At 39.6% G+C, this 16,623-nt stretch overlaps 1 protein-coding gene across 1 annotated transcript in view; it reads right to left on the bottom strand.

The window, feature by feature from the left end:
- Positions 1–3,593: 3,593 nt before the first annotated feature.
- The window catches only part of TEK (TEK receptor tyrosine kinase), a 37,696-nt gene continuing 24,666 nt past the window's right edge, over positions 3,594–16,623 (bottom strand). The window contains exons 11-23 of the mRNA XM_062604472.1: positions 15,990–16,124; positions 14,841–15,134; positions 13,216–13,515; positions 12,575–12,732; positions 10,551–10,761; positions 9,452–9,562; positions 8,929–9,119; positions 8,423–8,536; positions 7,200–7,270; positions 6,573–6,613; positions 5,417–5,513; positions 4,828–4,927; positions 3,594–4,720 (exon numbers count right to left, since the gene is read on the bottom strand). Of these exons, the coding sequence (XP_062460456.1) occupies positions 4,646–4,720; positions 4,828–4,927; positions 5,417–5,513; positions 6,573–6,613; positions 7,200–7,270; positions 8,423–8,536; positions 8,929–9,119; positions 9,452–9,562; positions 10,551–10,761; positions 12,575–12,732; positions 13,216–13,515; positions 14,841–15,134; positions 15,990–16,124 (1,898 nt within the window). The 3' untranslated portion in view covers positions 3,594–4,645. The remainder of the gene's footprint in view (positions 4,721–4,827; positions 4,928–5,416; positions 5,514–6,572; positions 6,614–7,199; positions 7,271–8,422; positions 8,537–8,928; positions 9,120–9,451; positions 9,563–10,550; positions 10,762–12,574; positions 12,733–13,215; positions 13,516–14,840; positions 15,135–15,989; positions 16,125–16,623) is intronic.

The following is a 16,623-nucleotide window of genomic DNA, read 5'->3' on the forward strand; positions in this document are numbered from 1 at the left end:
CCTGATGCTGGGTGCCATAAGCATACTTTTCTCCTGCCCACATATATCAGTGATATAGTGTTCTAGTTTTGGCTGGGGTAGAATTATAGAATGGACCTTAAATCTCATCCAGTTCCAACCCAACCTTCCACTAGACCATGTTGCCCAAGCCCCATCCAACCTGGCCTTGAACACTTCCAGGGATGAGACATCCACAACTTCTCTGGGCAACCTGTGCCAGTGCCTCACGAGCCTCACAGGGAAGACTTCTTTGGTGCAGTGCTGAGTTTTGGTTTCAGTTTGAGAACAGTGATGATAGTTGTTGCTCAGTAGCACTTACCCTGATCAAGGACTTTTCAATCTCATGCTCTTCCAGTGAGGGAGGGCACAAGAAGCCAGACAGGAAGCAGAGACAGGACACCTGATCCAAATTAGCCAGAGAGGTATTCCATACCACAGCACATCATGCCCAGTGTATAAATTGGAGGGAGTCACCCGGAAGGGCTAGATCACTGCTTGGGTCAGGCTGAGTATCAGTTGGCAAGTGGTGAGCAATTGTATTGTGCAGCACTGCTGTTTCATTTTGGGGGTTTGTTTCACCTTGTTTTTTTCCCTTAGTTCTATATTTCTGTCCTTGTTATTTCCCTTAGTATTATTGTACTTTATTTGAATTATTAAACTGTTCTTATCTCAACCAATGGGTTTTACTGTTTTGTTTTTTTCCCTGATTATGCTTTCAATCACACCAAGCAGGGTGTGGTGGTGAGCAAGCGGCTCCATGGTACTTAGTTGGCAGGAGCTGGAAATTTCACTTATGTTTTTGAGATGTGAGAGACTGTTGTGGTCTGATTGGATCGCCACTGTTTAGAGGGACTTGCTAAAAGTATTGGCTCCTATGCCATCAGCTGTGCCATATTGTGCTGTTAAGTGAATATGTGAAAGAGCTCTGAAGTATTATAGGGAAATGTCACACTAGGTTTACTTGATTGAGGGCTTTGAATTATGGACTGGAACAGTTTGGCTTTTTTTGTTTCAACTATTCTTTAATCAGCATTTCCCTGTGTCAAACCAGTTGCCTTGCACATGGGAATGTGTGATCAGTATGTGACTTGGGGAAAGGCAAAATCGTGTGTTGGGAGCAGGGAATGTAGTGTAGTAAGGGGGAACACTTGTGTTTAATCAGGGCTGAGCTATGCCTTTGTAATTTAATTGCTCATACTCTTTAGCTGGGTCTCTGTTTATGTTGTGCATTTTCCTTCCCCCATCTTGCAAAGTTCACAGAGTCACTGTATAACTGGGATTGGAAGGCATCTGGGGAGATCATCTGGTCTAGTCCTCTGTGGTGGCCAGTCAGTTTTTTAATATCTCTGAAGGTGGAGACTCTGCAAAGTCTCTTCCATTGCTTGACCACCCTCACTGGAATTTCCTAGGTTTCTGTTTATGCTCACTGTTTCTCATCTTGTCAATGGGTATTGTTGAGAAGAGGCTACTTCCATCTGACTTGCTTCCTTCCACCAGGTATTTATATATTTTGATTAGATGTATGTAATAGTTAACAATTTGTATTTTGCTTTCAGAAATGTCTGACCATTATATTTTAGGTAGTGGAGAGGGCCTGTGTTTGACCTTAAAGTTGTGTCAGGCAAAATCTGTCCACAGGAAGTAAGAATTAAATATCCCCATTATTTAACACCAGTTGTGTGTATACTTTTCCATTACTGAAGAGTGGGAGGATTTCAGCCATTAAGTGGGTCATCTGAATTTAGACACCACAAAGGGTAGTCATACCTTACTTTTCAACCATTCTAATGAGGATAAAGGTGCTTATTTGGAGTTTTTGTTACCTCTGCCCTCACAATGGTATCTAGTTAACCCTGCATTACCTGCCTTTCTCTTCTGCCTTTCTCTTCTTCTGCCTTTCTCTTCTCTTCTTTCTCCATTTTCTCTGATCACATGACCGATCATTTCTTTTCAAACAGTTGATTATCAGCAGTTACCTGTCCTTCTGTGTCATATGCTCCTCAAAGCATGGCCAGCTCCACTTGTCTGAAACAATTCTTTTCTTTCCTAAACAAAAACTTGTACTGAGTATGAGCTGAATAACTGTGTGTGAGAGAATATGGGAAAACTGATGCCGCAATACTGAAAGCCAACATGGAGAATAGCTGATGATAATTCTGAAGTCATGCATAGATATCAGCAGATGTAAATAGAAGGAGGTGTATGAAGAATGTTAGGACATGGGATGTTTGAAATAATGGAAAACTGTTGGCGCTGGTAGCATTATGAACTTCACAGCACAAAAACATAGAAGACACTTGGGAAGGAGGTGATTTAGGAATTAATGTAATGTGCTGTGAAAGGCAGAACATAAAACCTGCTAATGGTTAAGCTGAAGACTTTGTATGCCACCTACTGCCATAAATCAGGCTTTCCAGCACTGGACAACAGGCAGTAAAATCTAGCTACTGAACCTGGGATACCCAGTGCACATTGCAAGTATAGAAGCAACTAGTCTACCTGAGACTTTGACAAAGCTAGTTAATGTTTCTAATACCTATAGTTCTCTGATGTATAGACTGAATAGATACATCTAAAACTGTGTATTTGAGTTATTAGGGGTTTTTGTGTATTTTCAAAATAGCAGGTTTTAAAAAAAAAAAAAAATCATTTCAGCTGTTTAGAAATCTAATGTGTGCCATAATGTTAAATGAAAATATGAACATTTATAAGAACACTTAAATGCCCTTCAGCTAAATTTACAGTGCTATTTGAGCACTTAAAATGCAGACAATACTAAGACTTATTGGGTAAAAGAATGACACTGATTCTTTCTTTATGTGGCATTTTGGTCCAGGTAGAAGTTTGCCACAGAAGAAGGGATTCACATCAAGCAGCAGAATAGTCAGTTGTGTCTGCTTGTTAGGAATGTGTGAGACAATGAGCTGTTTTGGACAAGTGAAAAGTTCTGCACAGAAAGCAGAACAGTTCTAACAGAAGTTGTTAGCTAGCTTTGCTGAGTTGCCTAGAAAACACGCATGGAGGTCTGTTCCTATTCGCCTCACCGACATGTAGGAACCTGGTTGGATTGCAAAATGCAATGCCCATGCTTCAGAAGAGTCTGGCCGAGTAGTTTTTTCCTGAAAAATATGGTGGAATTTATTCCTCTTTTCCATTTTAGAGTTGTTTCTTGGTCCAGTGAATCTGCGTGCTGTTTGTAAAATTCTGGTTTACATCTGCCACCTGTTCTTACAGTGAGAGCTCTGCTTATCTCAGGACCACATGAGTGTTCTTAGCACCCTTGTTTGTTGACTTACGGCCTTTTAATAAGGCTCTTGGTGCTTCTATTTGAGTCAGCCTGGCATATTCCAGTAATATTACTCTATAGTAACATTATATCCCTGCTGTTATATCCCTGCCTTGTAGCCAGCGTTATATTCACGGAGTATTAGAAGGGGAAGCCTTCTTTTCTTACTCTCTCTAGCATCTTCCTCCAAGTCTTGGGGGAGGTGACCTGATCCCCTGAGACAGAAAGTCCCTGTGGTCTGGTGGTCGGTTATGAGCTGGCGAGTTATGGGGTGGGGTATGGGGGAACATATGTGCAAATCATGAGGTTAGCTGATAAGTGAAGTTTTAATAGGGTATGTCTACAGGATCCCACATGGCTGACTTGATACCAGAAGCTCAGGCCAATCCTATCTCTATTTGTCTATCCTAAGGACTAGAAGACCTTCCTGGCAAGCCAAATATCATGGTTTTGAAGCACTTCAGTACAGTATTTTTAAGAGGCCATACCAGACTACAGCCTGCGTAAGTGATTAAATAAGCAAAAGTAAGCAAGCGCTGCTTGTACGTAGTAGGTAGTAATTTATAATTATGCAGTGAAATTATTCAATACAAATTGAATAAGCCCCGTGTATAACCAGGCTACTTGTAAAAAAGTGTTTTACAATACATAGTATGTTTCTCAATTCTATGCTTCATGATAATTGCTGTATGGCTGCCCCCAATAGTATTAAACACTTCGAAATATATGCTTATTTTGCATCCAGGCAAACACTGACTGTTAAACTGGACAATGAAAGAACCACAGCGTGCCTTCTATCTTACAAGTGTCAATAGAATTTCACAACAGATTATTTCCACTAGCTCACTTCTACATTCAAATAGGAGTCTTAATAATTAATTATCCTTGATGAGCATACTGGATTGACATCTGCTTGCAATTCTCATTGTCACGTTGAGCTTAGCATTTTTGTTTGAATCACAATGAAATGTCTACAAAATACTGCAGTAATATCCCCATTTACTATCAGTAGCTCTTCAAAAGTAACAAAAATATCTAAGATGGCAATACCTAATGCATTACAATATGTATGTATACACTATATCTACAGACTAGGAAAAAAAGAAAACCCTGCATATGAAATGGCATATTTCATTACTTCAGTCTATTCCTACTCTGAACAGTATATACACTCCTGCAGCCTGTGGAGGCAGAGGTTACTGTGTGATATACACACACATATCTGTAGTAAAACAGTATCACTGTATTATATACAGTTAGCTGTACACAGTTCTACTCAGCACATCACATTTGGGGCTCCAGCAGATTGAGTTTTGGGTTTTTTCAATGTGTCACTGATGAATGAAGATTTCTTCTGTCTTAAGCAGCTTCTTCAGCGGAGCAATCAATGCCTGCGTAAGTAAACTTCTCGTATAGGGTAGTGTTCACATAGGTCTGGGAAGGAAATAGAAAGAGTGTGGTGCAATGTGTGTTACCTCAAGAATCACAAACTATATTGAAATTTTTCATGGCCTAAGTCTTTTCTAGGGATTCATTCTTACCTTCCTTTCTTCTAACATCCTATTCAGTGACACCAGTATCTGAGCAAATGATGGTCTTTCATATGGTTTCTCTTTCCAGCACTGCCTCATTAAGTCATACCTTTAAAAGTCAAACATCAACATTTGATAGTTTAGATACACAGACAAAAGCTACAAATTCATGTTTATTGGAAGATGATGCACATTCCATTTTTCAAAAGAAAATGGATTCATATATAGCTGGAGTTACATTTTGCACAGTTGGTTGCTGTATGAATAGAATTTTCTTTTTCTCTGGAATAATCAGAAAGCTCTCTTTGAGCTAAAGACTGGACAGACGTAAAGAATAGGATATCTGTCAGGAGCAGAGAGCTTGGGAAAAGGTTCACGGCAAATAATAATGCGTGGTAGTTATAAAAAGACTTACGTAATTATTTCGACTTATCCACCCCTTTAAAAATGCTTTTTAGAAAAACATAGTTTTTGTTTTTCTGGAAAAAAAAGTTTGGTTTATTAGGTTCTTGTAGACATTGTGTATTTCCTATAGCAGATCCTGGGTTACCTGGGTTACCTGTTTTGCTGTTTTTTTTGTGGTGAGGCAGTTACTTACACTTCATCATCACAGTTGAGAGGCTTTTCCAGTCTGTACCCTTGAGGCAGTTTTTCATAGAGTTCTGCACATGTCATTCCACAATACGGTGTTCCTCCTAAAGGAGAGTTTAATAATTGTCATGAACACAAGGGGTTTTTAATTAAAAACAGTTTAATTTCTTAGCAGAAATGAAAACAAAAATGACTGACATCCAATCCTAGGAAATATTTTGCAGCTACATTTTTGTTATGTTTCCATTCTGCTTAATGCATGGAACAAAATAAAAGTGAATATAAACTTTATCATCATTGGGACTGGCCTAAATTTCTCTACAAGCCTGAGGGCCTGCATCTGATTGTATTTGAACTGGCTTTGCAACACTCTTGAGGGTAATAGCCAAGTCTTTCCTTCATTAGCATGGTATTAACAAGATCTGGTATGGACTCATGGAGCTATTACTGTCAAGCTGGTTTTGCCAGCTTTTTGAGATATTTGGTTGCTTAGACTCTTGATTTTCCACAGTGCAGCATGTTAGTTCCTATCCATATCTAGTATAAACCATTTAGTAAGGAAAGCTAGGAAGAAATTAGAAAGCAAGAGTTCACAAGGTACACCTCAGCCTATGCGTCTCTTGGCAGCAGACTATGGGGCACATTCCAGGGCAATACGTAAAGGCTATGTAACAGTAACTTTGAATGGTTTGAGGCTGTTCATCAGTATCATGATAAATAGAGGTGTGTGCAGAAAGGAACTCTGAAGATTAACTTTCAAAAATCTTGTAGGAGATGTTTGCTCCTCCACCACCAAGAAGTTATTAAAATAAAAGTCTTGATTTAAAACTCAGGAAGGCTAAGGAAAAGCCAGCCATCAAATTCAAAACATATTGGAGGCATATATACCATGTGACATGCTGTACTTTACATTTAGATACAACCCAGGTTTTGGAGTGGAAACATGTTAATATGGTTTTCTCATTTAGAATGTCACCTGAATGGCAAATGTAATAATTGCATATCCATGCACACTGAAGCTAGAGAAAATTTAGCAGAATGAAACAGAAAAAAAAAAAGAAATCAGTTGCAAAGCAATTTTATTTTTTTTTTACAGACTGAGTGAGTGGAGCTGGCTTGGCTCAGACCGGATTATTTCTGTAGTATAAAATTCAGATACTCACCTAAACTAACAATTTCCCATAAAAGGACACCGTACGACCATCTGCAACAGAGGGATATTATAGAGTGCACCAAGAATACAACAAGATTTCATATTTTTAAATGGTAGATAATTTTGCGAGTATACAGAGAACACAGAGAAGTGCTATTCATTCTGTTCATTTTTTTATTAAATTTTGTATAACGAATCAGTCAGCAGGAGCAGGATATTTAGCAAAATTAATTCACAGCAAGTCCATCAACCGCAGACCTTTACTAGGCCGTGATCTGTCAGCAAATACTGCTATTACAAAATTGCTTTGCCAAATAGCACTTCCAAATTCCTGATGAAAATATTGAGTTCCTCTGGGTCTCCCAGGGAGAGAGATTTCAAATGAGAAATATAGCTAAAATAGAGGCTTCAATGTAGATACCTCGTGAACAGAGAACTTGTTTAGACGCTGATGATGGAATAAAATCCACTTTTTTTTTTTTTTAATGGGTTTTACTTTTGACTCCATTGCTCACTCATGCTGACATCGCTATGGACATTTTCGAGTTAAGCGTGGATGTCATCGTGGCTGTCAACCTTTCCTTGGTATTGAAAAATACTTCTTTATTAAAAGAAGGCCACTAAAAAACATACTTACACATCACTGTTTGTGGTGTAAACACTGTAATTCAAAGATTCAATTGCCATCCATCGCACTGGGAGCCGTCCCTGGAAATTATTTTATGAAAGTTTATTTGTTGGTGGATGGTTGGAATAGCAGTATGGCAGTTTATACCCCAACAATTGTTCTGAGTGTTACCTTCACAACAACTGATGTCATTGTGAGTAAGCTTTGTCAAATAAATAAAGATATTTCTTTGTTTACTTCCCAAAGGGACAGCTCACACTAAAGCTGATAGAAAATTTATCCTGCACCAAGAGGAAATCGAAATAATTCCTGACTGATGTCTTACGATGCCTCTAACCAGTCTTGTTTCCCTAATCACATGGCATTATTCCTGGTCTGCATGATGCTTGTTACAGATCTTCGTCCTTCAAGTCTTCCAAAGCATTAGCTCTGGGCAGCTGTTCTTTCAGCTCACAGATGCCAAAATGCCTCTGTTTACTATGCTGCTAACTTTTGCTTCGTTTAATAGAATTAGACTAATTTGCCTCAGCTGGACAACATCTGGCATAAAAATACTATTTTCATAGCTGTACGGATCCAGCCACATGCACATATTCTCTTCATTTGCGTAAAGTGTATTATATCGGCAGCCTGCAAGAAATCTGGAGAGGGACTTTTTACAAGGTCTTGTAGTGACAGGACAAGTGGGAATGGCTTTAAACTGACAGAGGGGAGACGTAGATTAGTATTAGCAAAAAGTTCTTCCCTGTGAGGATGCTGAGGCACTGGCACAGGTTGCCCAGAGAAGCCGTGGCTGCCCCATCCCTGGCACTATCCAAGGCCAGGATGGATGGGATTGGGAGCAGCGTGGTATGATGGAAGGTGTTCCTGCCCATGGCAGGGGGTTGGAACTGGATGAGCTTTAAGGTCCCATCCAATCCAAACCATTCTGTGATTCTGTGATTTTTATTAAATTTCATAACTGGCTGCAAAATTGTTGATTTTACTACAAATCATATTCATATAAATAATTTTCAATTGTACTATAAACACAGTATAGAATTGGTTTACAAGTAATGTACATCTATTAATAAACACAATATAAATATTTTTACCTGCTAATATGTCACATTTAAATAATCAGTTCTGTAGTACACATAAGTTTGCATTTTTGTTCAATAAAAACAAAAAGCAAGAAACGAGAAATTGAAACATGAGGAAAATGGACTATATCAGTTTCTTTTCATCCTTACCATGGTCTTCTTAACATAAACTTCTTGACCTCTTGATAAGCCAAAGTCAGCTATTTTTGCAATGTAATTTTCTCCAACCAAGATATTTCTTGCTGCTAAATCTCGATGAATAAACTAAAATAATAAAAATAAAAAGCCCAAAACAAAATCACCACAGTATCTATAAACTTTACATATATTATTTGAGTGCTATATTGAAAATTGTAAATATCCAGAATAAGAACAATACTGAAACCAAACAGCTTGGTATGTCACTGCTAAGAAAATTTTAAACTTTATCTGAAGATGAAAGCAGTTAGTTACCATGTTGTTTGTAAGTTTTAATGTCTCTTCCTTGATTCCCATGACATAGTACTTGGTAGGGCTAAGTGAACACAACAAAATTAAACTCATCCAATGTGTGCTATAGAAGCTAAAATTAAAACCTTACTTTGATTTCACTGAAAAACATAGTTCCTGGAAAATTAATTGGTGGGCTTTCAGTGGGTAGAGAGCAGAAGACTGACCTGTTTCTGGCTCAAGTAGTCCATCCCTCTAGCAACATCTGCTGCAAAATGCAGAAGTTGCTGAGAGGAAAGTGTAGATGCAGTACTGTTGGCAATAGCAAATGCTGGGTCTGTCTCTAGCACTCTGCTTTTACGAAGGAAGTCCAGTAAGTTTCCATGGGGGGCATATTCAATAGCAAGATAAAGGTATCCTAATGAAACATTGAGATAGTGAGCACATCACAAAATAAAAGGTGATCAGTAATAGTATTTAGACACACCACTTTGAGTGAAAAACAAATAAACGGAAAAGAGGAGGGGGAATATCAAACAGCATAATTCCTAGGTGCAGAGGAGAATTTAGAGCTATTGATGAGTACAATTTCTGAGGATTAATATGGGCCAAAACCCAGGTTCATCTGGCTTTTTAGCAAATGGTGCAGAAAGACCTGCTTATGAACTGATGTTTCTATGGACTGTATGAGATGTACAATGGGTTTTTTCAAACAATTTGTTTCTGTACATGTATTCAGGAGTATCTTACCTCGATGTTCACATGCTCCTAAAAGATTTATGATGTTAGGATGATGACCAAGTTTACAAAGAACTTCAAGTTCTCCAGCAAAGTCTCTGTGATCATCTTTTGAGGCATACTCTGGAAATCAAATAAACATGCATTTATGTTTTCCATTGAACTGAGTTTATGACCATATTGGTGTTGGTTATGAGGACTCTGGGCTCCTTGGAGCACTACTGCTTCAGCCCTGATAGGGAGAGAAAAAACTGTAAGGTACGTGAATATTTGTTGAAAAAAATAGTATTTGTCAATCAAAGATAAAAAAGAGAGAAACTAATTTCTGTAGCAGCCATTTGCAGAGAAATAAAGCATCTTTATTCCCACCTATTTCTACCTATTTCTGTTTTATAATCTACCATGTCACTTCCCTTATTACTTAAAAATGTAAGATGTCGTAGCAGATCACGTGAAAAATCTTTCATATATGTGCTGTTGATTATTTCTGTCTGCATGCAGACCCTGGCTCTTTTTAAAATTATCATCATGCTTAAGGATGTCTCCCAATTTGCCTAGATAATGATCTAGCAAATTGCAAGAATATATGTGCATTCTTGCAGTACTCTGTGTATTGTAGTTTTCTCTGCAATGTGGCAGTCATGTCCAATGAGTACAAAGAAGATGAGTGATCCTCATAATATGTGTGTACATGTATAGATGCATAGACACAGTAGTCTCTGAATGGCTAAGGTAAAGTAAGATGAGCACATGCAGTGCCCTGAGGCTAGCTCTGCACTCCTCTCTCTCTTACATGCATCTTTTAATGGCTTCCCCTCTTCAAGTCAACACATACATGAAGTTCATTCTGACTTATGAATTGAAAAATACATAATAGTTAATGATATCAACATTTAAAGAGAAATATAAACCAACATGACTGTGCAGAAATACAGTCTTTGCCAGGGCACAGGTGCTGGGCTAGTAACAGCTGATAGAGTTTCACTAGCAAATTTGAATATTTATTTTACCTTTAGAAGAGGATTACTAAGCATTTCTTTTGACATTTGAGAAACATTTGGAACAAACAACCAAGTAAAGCCTTTAGTCTCAGAGTCTTGATCTTTACTACCTTTCATCCTTTTAATCGCAGCGTCCATGCGTAAGCCATCCTTCTTAATGCGTGCTTTCAGAACTTGCCCAAAGTTGCCTTCACCAATCACATCTTGAAATTTTATGTCATTCCACTCAAGAACTGGATAAATAGTGGGATCTGGGCTGTTCTTGGCTTTCCTGCTCAGGGTGAGAGTACCTGAGTTAAACTGTACAGCTGGCTCCTCCCTCTGTAACAGAGTTAAGTAAATGACATTAACTAATTTACACTTTGCTGAACAATGCTCTGATTACACTCCCCAAATACAGGTGTCCTCACTCATGTACACACACACAGAGCCTAATCCATCTCTTGCTTACACCAGAGTAAGTATAGTAGACAATTACATTCGCTTTAGACACTAACTGCATCAAGTGCTTCTGCCCAGATCCACAAAATTAGTCAGGTTCCTAATTTATACATAAGTACCTTAGTAGACCTAGGCCTGAACAGTTTTATCATCTTGAAGATGAAGGTGATGGGCAAAAAAATCATTTGGTAAAACTGATCTCTAAAGCAGTTTTGAGTCTCAGGCTTGAGATTTATCTTGCACTAAGCTTGGATAAAACCTGTTCTGATCAGGCTCAATAGAAGGCTGAGGAAAGAGGCAAGGTGTCCTAGGTTCAGCAGTAGCAGTCATTTTTCTCCCCCTTAGTAGCTGGTGCAGTGCTGTGGTTTTGACTTTGGACCTGGGAACAGCGCTGATTAACACCGACGTTTTTAGTTGTTGCTAAGTAATGTTTAGTCTGACCAAGGACTTTGTGAGCCTCATGCTCTGCCAGGGAGGAGGGGAAGCCGGGAGGAAGCAGAGACAGGACACCTGACCCAAAGTGACCAAAGAGGTATTCCATACCACAGCACACCATGCCCACTATACAAACTGGGGGCAGTTACCTGGAAGGGTTAGATCACTGCTCGGTTGGGCTCGGTATTGGTTGGCGGGTGGTGAGCGGTTGCATTCTCTTCCCTTGTTATTTCCTTTATCATTATTATTATTGGTGGTAGCAGTAGTGATTTGTGTTATACCTTAGTTACTAAACTGTTCTCATCTCAACCCATGGGAGTTTCATTCTTTTGATTCTCCTCCCCATCCCTCTGGGAGCAGGGGGAGGAAGAAGGTGATGGGGGGTGGAAGTGAGTGAGCAGCTGCTTGGTTCTGAGTTACCGGCTGGGCTTAAACTGTGACACAAGGGAACAAAAGAGAGAGGAAATGATCTTCCTCTGTGCTTGAAGGGACACCTCTACTTCAGTTGCACATTCCCATGCAATACTTCTGTGGGACAAGTTTCTGGAAAGGAGCAGGAGTTATTCTGTGTGGGCTGGGACAGATGATCTTTTTGGATGAGCCCCTCTGTCCCCTGTTTATGAAACAACCTGCGCAGATATATACAGAGGAGCCCTTTCGGTCAGCTTTATTCTGCCTCAAAATTTCCCCTCTGAAGTAAGAGAACAGTACCAGAAGGCAAAGTGATAGACTACAGCAGGATGCAAATACATATATATGTGTATGTGTATATGTGTGTATACGGAGAAATGTCTATGTAGTGTTACAACCTTTGGCAATCTCCTTACAGCCACAACTATGATGTTGCCGTTGACTGATCCCTGGTATGCTGTCCCAGAGTTGGAAAGCCATGACAGAGCAGTCACTGATGCTCAACAGCAATGTTAAGAAATACTGTCATTTTCAAAATCAGGCACAACTCACAGAGGGAGAAAAGGCTCCTCCATTCTGTCTATTTGGTACTTGTCATGCACAGGTGTGACAAAGTAGAAAAGGGAGAAGGATAAATGGTATCAAGTCAGGTTTTCTACCTCATAGCTTATAGCTGTGATTGCCTTAAATCCAGGGTCGCTAGCAGAGAAGCTTTACAATAAAAATAGTAGTTACACATATGAAGAGAAGACAGAATTTGAGGAAGCTAAGAAAAGGGAATTAGAAAAAAACAGGAAAAGGTGGGCCAAAATTAATAACCACTGACGTAGGAAAGCCAAAAACTCACCACCACGTTTTGGAAAGCTTGAGCCATTCGGCGCTGGAAGTTGGCTCTCTTTAACTGCAGCATGATGAGAAAGGCCAGGAGAATTGTTACACAGGTCATCCCTGCAGAGCCAAGGATGGCAATAAGCAGCATTTTTCCTCCTTTTGATTCGTAGGAAGCTATCAAGAAAGCACATAATTATTTCCAGCTAATTCTGAAAAAGCCATGAACAATATGTAGCTAAATACTCCCGTCTGCTAAACTATATAAAGACATAGATGTATATCCCTTTGTTTTCCAGAAATATCATAGACATTAGATGCTCTGATTTTCAGATGCACAAGCATCTGTAGGTCCCACTAAATTCAGGCAGAGAAGACCTGAGGTCACATTCAGTGATACAATAGTCCTATTACATGCAGCTCCTTTAGTTTATAAGCTGATGGGAACTTTCTAGTAGATACAGACAAATGTTACATGTTGTCACTTCAAAAGTGCCATGCAGTCAACTGAAAATCAGATTTTGGTGATGCTGTGTTGCATGTCAAAATTAAGAGCAAAAGAAAACTAATACCCAAAAAAATATCTTATGACTTTGCCTTGTTAATTAGTTTATACCACTGGCCCTGGTTTGTGCAAATCCAGCAAGCGGAGTAACCAACCTTTAGTTTCTGGAAGAGTCTTCAGCTCAAACGATGTGTTTGGGTTGCTCAAGCCAATGTTGTTCTGAGCATTAATCTGAACCTGGTACACAGTGTCTGGCTCAAGACCCTTGAGGTGGTATTGAGTAATGCTGGTGTTCTTTATGATAATATCGATGTGGTTGTACTCAGCCTTGCCATAGATTTTGTAGCTGATAATGATGGAGGAGATGGAATGACCCTCAGCAGTTGTCCAAGAGATGACAGAAGATGTATCTGTGGTGTTGGAAAACCTAATGTTGTATGGTGCAGGAGGGATTCCTGAGAACAAACACAAACACACACAAAGTTTTGGAGTGTACATCCACCTTTTTCTCCTTCCTGCAGTGAGCCAAACACTTTCCTTGGTGCTTTTGCTGTGCTAAACAGAAGCAGAGTTTTGTTGATGAGTTATGGTAACTGAACGCGACAGTTTTATGAACTCCCTGTGCTGTCACCCATACTGCAGTACACCATACTTCCAGCAGAGGTTGTAGTGGCCTTAAGTATAATCCTGCCCTCGGATTGTCCCGAAGATACAAATTCTCTGAGCTGTACGCAGGGACAACATAATAGCTTTAAGATTAATGCAGAAAGGGTTAACTTTCTTCTATACTGAGTTATCGTTCCCATGTGATTCCCAGGTCCCATACTTTCATTGCTTTATGGAGCTATTCCCTGTCAGGATAAAAGCTGTTAGAAAGAAGGGAAATCAACACCAGCATTTCCACGAATTTCATCAGAAAACCACCCACAGGGGTGAGTGCTAGACTTGTGAACACACTCATGGCTACTAAGCTAAGTACCCGCTCCTGGAAAACAGTATCCTTATGCTTTTCTTAGTGCAATTTGGTGTCAAAGCTCATGTAACCAACATGGTGTCCCATGATGGCCGTTGATACTTCTGCTGATACATGCAGGAACTCAGTGAGGGCCTCCTCTCATGATCTGCAAGGAGGAAGAAGCCCATCTTTCTAATGTGTGGTATAGGCAGTGGCACACATCAGCCATGCAGATGGACATCTGTTTACATGGTACTTCATTCAGATAGAACATTTATTGTGGCACTAAGAAAGAGCACTACTTACACTCAGGGAATTCAGGTGTGGGCACTGGTCTTCAGTGTAGCACACAGCTACTCTTTGCTTACAGGGGTTTTACCTTGCATTGTAACTTCTTTTCTTTGATTAACTATTTTTATTTTGAATTGCAAGGTCTGAAAGGTTTTTTGAGTAATGAAAGAGCTTGGAGTAATGAACTCTGGGGTCTCATCATTACGAGGAGGAAAAAAATGCTGCATATATCAGAAGCGTGAATTGCACTGAAATAAAGATGTGGATTCCCAATCTTCAATTTGCTTTTCTCACTTTTTAAAAACTCGTTATTAGTTCCTGATAATTTCCAGCGTAAGAATTTCTTTGTACACTGATCTGTCTTCAGTGTACTGTACTGGTAATACCAACTGGTAATAACAACCTCAAAGGATCATCAGGAGCTTGGTTACCAGGACATTGGATTACACTTAATGTAGTCATCGAGTGACAATCAGTCTGATTGCTGCAGGAAAGAGGAGGAATTAAACAGAAGGATGTGAATCAGCTACTTACTGTCACTGAAAGTCCATGCATACAGATAGTTGCTCCATTCTCCTTGGGACCTGGTGTTCACCCTTACCCTGCACATGTATTGCTGTCGAGGCTCAAGATCTTTAATGATCAGGGTGGACATATTTCCTGGCACTTGAGTAATAACACTGCTCTCGTCACCATTGTCATTCACACTCTTCCTTTCCACTTCAACACGAATGTCATCCTCTGTCCTCAGAGTTAAAGGATGCCATGACAAATTCAGTGATGTCATACTTTTTGGAAAGAGAGTGAGACCTTCTGGTGGAGGAAGACCTTGGAAAAGCCACAGTGAGACAGGGAACAACATTTCATGTCTGGTGTGCAAGCTAAAATAAGGGTACCAGTTATTCCCAAACACTAGCCCTATCTTGGAGTGACAAAGAGTAATTCTCCCCCCCACCCTACCCAATTTGGCAGAAATTACATCTAAAAGGTGCTGATTGTCCCAAAGTATCCTATCAATAGCTATTCTGTCAACAAAAAGGTCTCTTCACTGAGCTGGTGTTGCAGATGCACTTTTTAGATGTGAGAAGCCAGCTCTTTCGCTCTCTTGTTAGACAGTTTCTGTTACAATACTATTTTATTTTATATGTCTCTATTCAGTTTGGGCTGTATCCTCAGTGAACTAAAAGCTTTTCTTTTTGTTCAGGCATTTTTAAAGTAAACTGATCTAATAGTAAGAGGAAGGACTGATCCAGTATTAGTAGAAAGGACTGGCATGCAAAAGAAGGGATTTATACCTCCAACTCTGCTGCATAGCCAGCCAAAATATGTAAATTTTCCCTTCCCAGACCTCCCACCTCTAAATCAGGGAGAGTAATAGCTGTGCCTTTTTCTGTTTTTTTTCGCCTCTGGGTTTTTTTGGCTTTTGGGCTGGTTGCGGTTGGTTTCATTTGGCTTGTTTGGTTTGGTTTTTTTTTTTTTGGGGGGGGGGATGGGGTTGTTGTTGGTTTCGTTTTGGTTTTGGGTTTTTTTTCTTTGCCTGAGATTGTTTTGAAAGACTTTACATCACTTTCAGGTCCAGCCTTCTTTGCTCAAATGAAAGTGCTCTGGCAGAGATCAGGGAACAGACCACAGGGGAAAACAGCTGAAGCATCCCGTTAGTAAAAAGCCAGGGTGGCAACTTACCAAGCGCAGCTGTCGTGAAGCTAGCCTGTGGTCCAGGATGGCCTTCCCCTCCTTCCCCTCGCCGACTCAGCTGAACACAGAACTGATACTCTGTTTTTGGTTCCAGATTGTCCAGTCTTTTGGTTGTGCCTTTTACTGACAATGAAAGGAGAAAGTAAATCTCACGTTCAGCCCATGCTGAAAAATGTTAAGAAAGAAAAGGTTTGGAAAATATTCCTGAACCACCAAACACAGAAGGTAAGATATTCAGGCTCTTTTTTTGTTCCTGATTCACTAAAATAAACTATGTAGAAGTATAAAATACTTATTTTTAAGTTGACCTCCAACCTAGCCCAAGGGATGTTTCCATCTTCCTTCAGGGCAGACTGGTTGCCTGGGCAATGAGCATTGGGTTATCTTGAATTAGTAATGACAGTAATTTGTTACTTGTTAAAGTTACTGCAATATTTCCTATAATATTTTAGGCCTTGCATAAAATGTCAAAACAGGGGCTCAAAGAGGTCATCTAAATAACAAGCAGGCTTCACTCTGCTTATACTATTCCTTATAAATATTTAGGTAAGCTATTTGTCTCACTAAAGGGCACAGTAGAAACAAAGGAAGATTGTAGATGATCCAGAACATCTCAACACTG

Source organism: Pezoporus occidentalis, unplaced genomic scaffold (genome assembly GCF_034315485.1).
Source record: "Pezoporus occidentalis ecotype Australia unplaced genomic scaffold, CSIRO_AGI_Poc_V1 ctg86, whole genome shotgun sequence".
In the NCBI taxonomy this organism is placed as follows: domain Eukaryota; kingdom Metazoa; phylum Chordata; class Aves; order Psittaciformes; family Psittacidae; genus Pezoporus; species Pezoporus occidentalis.